The sequence below is a fragment of the Arachis duranensis genome, chromosome 10 (assembly GCF_000817695.3).
Source record: "Arachis duranensis cultivar V14167 chromosome 10, aradu.V14167.gnm2.J7QH, whole genome shotgun sequence".
NCBI lineage: Eukaryota > Viridiplantae > Streptophyta > Magnoliopsida > Fabales > Fabaceae > Arachis > Arachis duranensis.
This window is the reverse complement of record NC_029781.3, coordinates 1,473,856-1,480,714: the sequence shown is the minus strand read 5'-3', so window position 1 is coordinate 1,480,714 and position 6,859 is coordinate 1,473,856. Positions and strand designations below refer to the sequence as shown.

General features: G+C 31.9%; 2 protein-coding genes across 2 annotated transcripts; both read right to left on the bottom strand.

Annotated features, from left to right (window-relative positions):
* LOC107468151 (60S ribosomal protein L18a) lies at positions 1 to 1,764 on the bottom strand. The gene is made up of 4 exons (XM_016087396.3): positions 1,624 to 1,764; positions 1,427 to 1,542; positions 1,218 to 1,281; positions 1 to 543 (listed from the first exon to the last, which is right to left on the bottom strand). The coding sequence occupies exons 1-4, from the start codon at positions 1,636 to 1,638 to the stop codon at positions 202 to 204; spliced, it is 537 nt and encodes a 178-aa protein (XP_015942882.1). The 5' UTR covers positions 1,639 to 1,764; the 3' UTR covers positions 1 to 201.
* A 2,339-nt stretch (positions 1,765 to 4,103) lies between these two features.
* Positions 4,104 to 6,653, bottom strand: LOC107468152 (60S ribosomal protein L18a-like protein). Its single transcript, XM_016087398.3, has 4 exons — positions 6,432 to 6,653; positions 5,995 to 6,070; positions 5,143 to 5,257; positions 4,104 to 4,286 (listed from the first exon to the last, which is right to left on the bottom strand). Exons 1-4 carry the CDS (start codon positions 6,577 to 6,579, stop codon positions 4,221 to 4,223), a joined length of 405 nt encoding a protein of 134 aa, XP_015942884.1. The 5' UTR covers positions 6,580 to 6,653; the 3' UTR covers positions 4,104 to 4,220.
* Between the last annotated feature and the right edge of the window lie 206 nt (positions 6,654 to 6,859).

The following is a 6,859-nucleotide window of genomic DNA, read 5'->3' as shown; positions in this document are numbered from 1 at the left end:
GACAGCAATATATACTTGCTTGATTCTACTCAATTATCAAAAAAGATCACGTCCAACAAAATAACATAAAAGATTTGAACCCAACAATAGTTTAAAATCTTCTTAAACAAAATCTGGTAATAAGGAATCAACAGGACCGCTTCTACCCAAAATGCCTGATAGTGATACTAGAATAGTTTGTAAACTCGTCTGTCAACCACATTACATAAACAAGTTAGGCTTCTTGGCCTTGTACGTGGTCTTTAGCTTCCTTGTTGGTGGCCTAACCTTCTTGAAGACCAATGGGAACTTAATCTTGGAGTTGTGGAATTGTTTGGTGCTCTCCCTCTTGCAAAGCTTGGCTGGAATGGTGGCAGTCTTGATAATTTGAATGCAGGGGAACCTAACCCTGTGGCGAGAAGCCATCTCATTGTACATCGCCTCAACAGCACCATTTAGAGTGGTGTCACGATACTCCTTATACATGTTGTGGTACCCTGTCCGACTCTGATAGCGCAACCAGATACCATAGTTGTTGATCTTGGTTGGGTTCTTCTCAAAAATCTGGAGAAAAAAAAGATGATTAACACACACACATACATATATACTTAATGCAACAAAGACTGAACAATAAACAGGCCATTGCTAATAGGTGTGTTTCCACTTTCGGAAAATTACATCTAGAAGTAGCATACGTCTTTCAAAGAGTACATTTTATATATTGCAATAACAATGATCTAAGCCTCATTGTATATGAGAGGTTATAAAAACAGGAATTCGGACCTATGAAACCTAGTGGAAGTATCCTACCACCATAGATGTAAATAATGTAACACATCAAAAATTCTTTTCATCAGAAATGCATGCCCTACAATGGATGAGCATAAAGATTTCAAGGGATCAACATCCTTACATGCATTTTTGAGATATAAAGGCAATCAAAGGATAATTTTGCAATGTTTGTGCATTGCAAATAGTTAAAAAAAAAACATATAAATTCGCTACATTTAACATAAAAAAAGAACTGGTATAACTCAATAATTCAGCATCTGGAACTAAGATATTTTTCCTAAGCAGTAGTAGAGAACTTTCTTGGTTATTTTTAAGTCATAAGAAACATGTTTTATCAGAATCATACATCTCTTTCAAAATGACAAGCGATTCTACCTCTAAAAAACAACTAATCCAGTTTCGACATCTAAGAACATTAAAACACTGACTCCTAAGAGAGAGTTTACCTCATTGATAGCAAGGACCTGACCATTGCTCTTCTTAACTTTCTTCAGCTTCCTCAGAAAATACCTAATTGAAATCAACAGGAGAAAAATCTAAACCATAATCCAAACCCGAAAAATCTAACAGGAGAAATAATCATGCAAAAATCTAGATAGGAGGAACAGAGAGAGAGAGAGAGAGAGAGAGAGAGAGAGAGAGAGAGAAGGGTTACCAGAACTTGGACTTTGCGCGAACCTCATTGGTAGCCCAGAGCTTCATGCGGTAAATCTTAGGGTGCTGATCTGACTCAGTAGGGAGAGCCCTCCCGACAACCTGGTATTGGTGGAACTGCAAAGCAACAAAGGACCAAAAATCAACTCAATCGAGCAACGTTGATATCGATATATAGATAGTGCGATTTTGACTCACCCTGAAGGTAACCATTTCTGAGAGTACGTGATGAACGCGAGAAACTCTCTTTCTGGCTGTGGTGTGAGGAAGACGAAGGAACAAGGGGGTTTTAGTTTCGGCATTTTATATATGAGGCGCCAAGAAACCCTAATTCAGAACACTGACTCGGAGCTCCGCTTGACCGTTTTCCAGGCCCAAATGTTTTTTTTTGTTTCATAACAATGGGCTTCTTCTCTTTTGTGACCAGAAACAAAATCCTTTTAAATATTAAATTTATCACTACCAAAAACAGCACAATTTAAAATATTTTTTAACCAAGTTGAGATTGGTCTAGTGGTTAGCTCACTAATCCGCTTAAGCAAGTGTCGGGGGTTCGAATAATGTATTGGTGGGAGCATATTAAACTATTATATTGTCACAAAAAAATATTAAATTATTATCAGATAACAATAAGACAAAATGGAATAAGTATTTTAATATTCACATTCGCCTCAAATATTAATTAATTATTTTATTATTCATGCCATTAATTACCTACAAGAATTTTATTTATGGTGCAAATTCATATCTGTCATACAAACCCATACCCTCTTCCTTCTCTCCGAACGTAATATCTTCTAATACGAAAAAAATCTTAGAAAGAAGAGAGTTGAAAAATTGATAGTTGTGCTCGTTAAAATTGGAGATTAAAAACGTAAGAACAAGTTCAAAATCCTAACTTAATTGATTGAAAATGGTGATTCGATTTGAAAGGAATTAGAATTTTAAAATTAGAGAAGAAGTGTATTTGGTGGGGATGATGAAAATGACATTGTTATCAAGTATCAAGAGAAACATAGCGTCAACTGAAAAGAAAAGAGAAGATAATGTGAATCTTAAAACTCTGATAGAAAGATAATTACCAATAATCAGTGTATATATCACAAAGGGTAATTTACTCTTTATTTTAAAGAGGGTACGGTAGAATTCACCTTAAAAAATATATATGAATCTAAACTATGAAGAGCACGAACACATGCTTAAGATATGACATGGCATCATCGACGCATTAATTTTAAATTTTTATTAGACACAAAAAATGATATAAAGTATAAATTAATTTTTTATTAGTCACAAAAAAAAATCAATTTTTTACTGGTTTTAATGTTTTTCTATTATATAAAATATTTTAGATAATTTTTTTGTATTAATAATATATATTTATTTTTAAATTTATTTTAAAAAAATATATTAAAAATAAAATTGAACATGTCGACACATAATTATATTTGGATATGTTCAAGCATATTTAGAATAGTATCTTTTTTATTTTTAAAGAAAAGGATTTTTTTTAAAGTTTCTAAAAAATTTAAAAAATACTCGTAAATTTATTTTATTTAATTTTATCAAAAAAAATTTGCATCATTAACTGTATACTTGACAGCAATAATGCTTGGCAAATAAGAGTCAATAACAAAATGTTGTGTTTGTCCTTGAAAAGTTATTTTTGAATAGATCCTAAACTTTTTAAAAAATTAGTTGATAAAAATTAAAAACTTTTTAAGATAAAATAAAATTTAAGTATAATTTTTTAATTTTTAATTAATTTTAGAGACAAAAAATATAGTGTACTTTTTAATAATTAGGACAGCTAAATTTAAAAGATACACGATATGTGACTGCGAGTCTATGCTTCATAGCATCTAAACAAAATTTTTTTTGGTGACTATAGAATCTAAACAGATTAATAAAAAAAATTAGCTAACACATGTTAGAATTATTATTAATATAATTTTATCTATCAATTATATTTAGGTATAACGATATAAAAATATTTTTTTGTTTATTTATTACATGAAAAACACCTTTTTTTAAGGAAAAAAGATCTTTTAAAAAAAGACGTAAATTACAGTTTCTCAAAAAAATATTATTTTTTATTTTTCTAATGTTTTTACTTTTACTACTAAAAATTTGTCAAACACGCTTAAAAAAATCTTTTTTCAAAAGGATTTGGATTCTCTAAAGTTTGAATTTCACTTTAGAGAGTAAAGTGTAAACTTTTACCATTTATTTTATAGGTAGGATCAAGAATAAATATGAGAGAGAAACTATTCAAGAGTAAAAGATCACACTTTACCCTCTAAAGTACAAATTTAAAATTGAGAAGATCCAAATTCTTTTCAAAATAATGATGCCCAAACAACCATTTAATCGCCCTCACTGTATTTTGCATTTTTGCTGAAAATTAAGCCACATCTACCAACATGGGATTGATTACCAACGGTTAACTAATTACTTCGAATTTAAGTTCTGAGTAAAAATTCTAGGCACTTAAAATTTCATTCCAAGGAAAAAAAAATACCTTGAAAATTATGCTGAATTCTTATCCATATAATAAAACTAAATTAAATTAAAACATGTGAACAATCCATTTCCATCTAACCCCAACCAAATGAAAAACCACTAGAAACTCTTATTGTGAGCCTTTTAATTAATAATTAGATAATGCACTAAGCAATTTACAGGCGCAGCAGCCAATTGCTAAGTGCAACTTTCGCATGAGTTGAAGAGTATGAATTACAAGAAGAAAAGTTCCACAGGTTTTGCAGAACATGCTGTACAGTGAAATTTATGCTTCATGTCCACCAAACAAAATGTCGATGACTCGAGCCAAGGGTAATGGCTATCACAATTATGAGGGACTGTAAATCAAGTAAATAGTCCAAGTGAGCACACGAAAGATCAACTCCAAATAATACTCAATGAAAGGAGAAACGAATACTTGGAAATAAATTCACTGCACAAACGGCAAATTCATGTAACAATTTTAAAAAATTGGAAATATTTGACTCATTATAGGATCAGACAACTAATTTGACATACTAGCAGCACGGGTTCCATATCAATAGTTGTAAGAATGTTCTTCACAAAATAGAATTAAAAACCTAGGAGCATTCTTTTGGAAATTAGGTGTTTGGCATCTAACATCATAGTCCTATTACCCCCAACATATTAGCAAAATGTAATTTTCGCTACTCGTCTTTATGCTGCTTAGTATATGTCATGAAATCAATTTTCCTAAAAGCTTAAACTAATTGGAAAAAATATGAATGGTTATATCGCTAATATATCCTTTAAGCAATAGCCATTTCTGGATTTACTTAAATTTTTTGCATAGGTCTTCTTTTTCCTTTTTATTTGCCTTATACTGAAATTCTTTCTTTTAGAGTTATTAATGATCAAACTCTAGACCTTTGGATCATAGAAGCTCTTATACCATGTCATGAAATCATTTCTTCCAAAAACATAAGCTAATAGAAGGAGACACATGAATGGTTTTATCTCTAACAGTATAACGAATAGTTGAGCAAAACAGAAAATGCTGTGGATATTTTTGATATATTAAAAGTGAAACAAGACGATCATCTTCAGAAGTCTTCTTAGCTCCCCTATAGATTATCATAACTCATAAGGCATGACTACAAACCATTATGGCATTAGAGACAACCAGACAACCATAAAACAATGAGCATGAAACAAATACCAATGAAGACTTACAACAATTGTGCACGCAATCAATCCAGGCTTTTCTCGGTAATCCACCCGCGTACATAGTAGCAAGAAAGTTCCGAAATACCAGGGAATGCCCCCAAGAAAGAATCCCAGTATAAACCTTATAATACAAGTCAAATAATCAAAATCATTGGAAAAATAAAGTACAACCTACAAAAATTAGCTCAGATGTTGTTATATTCTTTTGAATTTCTGCATTCAAGGTTAAAGCATTTAGGAAGAACGGGAGGACGGTAGGTAGTATATTAGACGATTAAATTTCCAACATTATCATCACAAGAAATCTTAGAGCGGTGGCAGTTGAGCATCACACCAAATGGCATCCAATTAACTTGTTATAATATATATGCTCCTTGAAGCCAAAATATTTTCCATCTTATTTGATTACCCAAAAGCATTGCAAGGCAATAACATAACTTGTTAAATTGTTTTCAGTTTTTTCTTCTTAACAACTAAGTGTCCCATTATACTTTGCTCGATTCCATTTGTCCCATAGGTAACAAGAATACAGAATGAAGGTATCTAAGGCTAGGCTTGGTAGTTGAAACAAGACAGAAATATAATATTTTTGTCCATCCAGAAACTAGGACAGAGACACAACTTGTCTATCTCATTGGCTTTGTCCTGAGACACTTGCCAAACAAACAGAGTTGAGGCAAATCAAGAAGACAAGTACAAAATCTATACACAAAAGCAGTGATTTGCACTCCAATGGCATTGCAGATCAGAAGGAGGCATTCCTTTAAAATACTTATTAGCTAAGGCATAGAAACAGAGAAGAATACACTTGACCAGAACAGGATAAAGAGCGATTAAGTAAGGATAAAGAAAACTTACAAGCACCAACCCAGACCAAGTCCGCAGCAAGGAAGACGGCGTTCTCTTATGGGGTGTCCCTCAAGAACAGCATAAACTTGCACAATATGGAAAAAAAAGGTAGTGAGGCCGTGAAATCAATTAAAATAAGTAATGAGATATAAGTGAAATCAGTTAGTACGTGATGAGATACAATCGCAATTAAAATAAAATAACGTTCCAGCACCTAAATATAAATACTATTCTTCTCTTTAAAATAAAAGCAAATAATTTTGTGCAGCTACTATCATTCTTCGATGAGCAGAAAACGGGAAAACGGTAGTCGTAAATTCAGATATTGATGCCAATGAAATATACAGCATATGAAATTATTATTATTATGGTTAAGAGTGGAAAACAAGGTAATTAATGAGAATTAAGAAAAATTAAAAAAAAAATGTCATTGTTTGGAGTTATACCGGGAAGGAGGGTGTATCCTTGGTAAGAATTATGGGAGGAAGAGGGCTGAGGAGGATAGAAGTTAGCGACGCCTTGAAAGGTTCCATAGTAGGGAGGCATGTTGCCTTCATCGCTGCAGCTGGCGGAGGTGGTTCCCCCAATGCCCATCGGAGACACACGCTGCCTGTTCTCAATCTCCCACAATTTTTTCCCTTCTCTCTCTCTCTCTAAAGACTATTTTTTTTTTTTTGGCCCAAACCAGCTTATTGTTCATCCATCACGAAACAGATGGATCCGTCTATTTTCGTACCATGCAATAAAAATGTATTTATTTTGTATTTTTATTTTTTGTTTTTGTTTTTAGTATATTTTATTTTTAAAATTTTGTAAAAAAAAAACAGTAAAAGAATACTTTTTTTTTTATAAAATTTAAAATTAAAAATAAAAA

Excerpts from the sequence above, each read along its gene's own strand:
- LOC107468151 (XM_016087396.3), bottom strand. Across the intron at positions 1,282-1,426 it reads CGCGCAAAGTCCAAGTTCTG|GTATTTTCTGAGGAAGCTGA; the intron begins GTAACCCTTCTC and ends GATTTCAATTAG. Across the intron at positions 544-1,217 it reads AGGTCCTTGCTATCAATGAG|ATTTTTGAGAAGAACCCAAC; the intron begins GTAAACTCTCTC and ends TTTTTTCTCCAG.
- LOC107468152 (XM_016087398.3), bottom strand. The coding sequence starts at position 6,579 with ATGGGCATTGGGGGAACCACCTCCGCCAGCTGCAGCGATGAAGGCAAC. Across the intron at positions 5,258-5,994 it reads CTTGGTCTGGGTTGGTGCTT|GTTTATACTGGGATTCTTTC; the intron begins GTAAGTTTTCTT and ends TTGTATTATAAG. Across the intron at positions 4,287-5,142 it reads TGATTGCGTGCACAATTGTT|TCCCTCATAATTGTGATAGC; the intron begins GTAAGTCTTCAT and ends CTTGATTTACAG.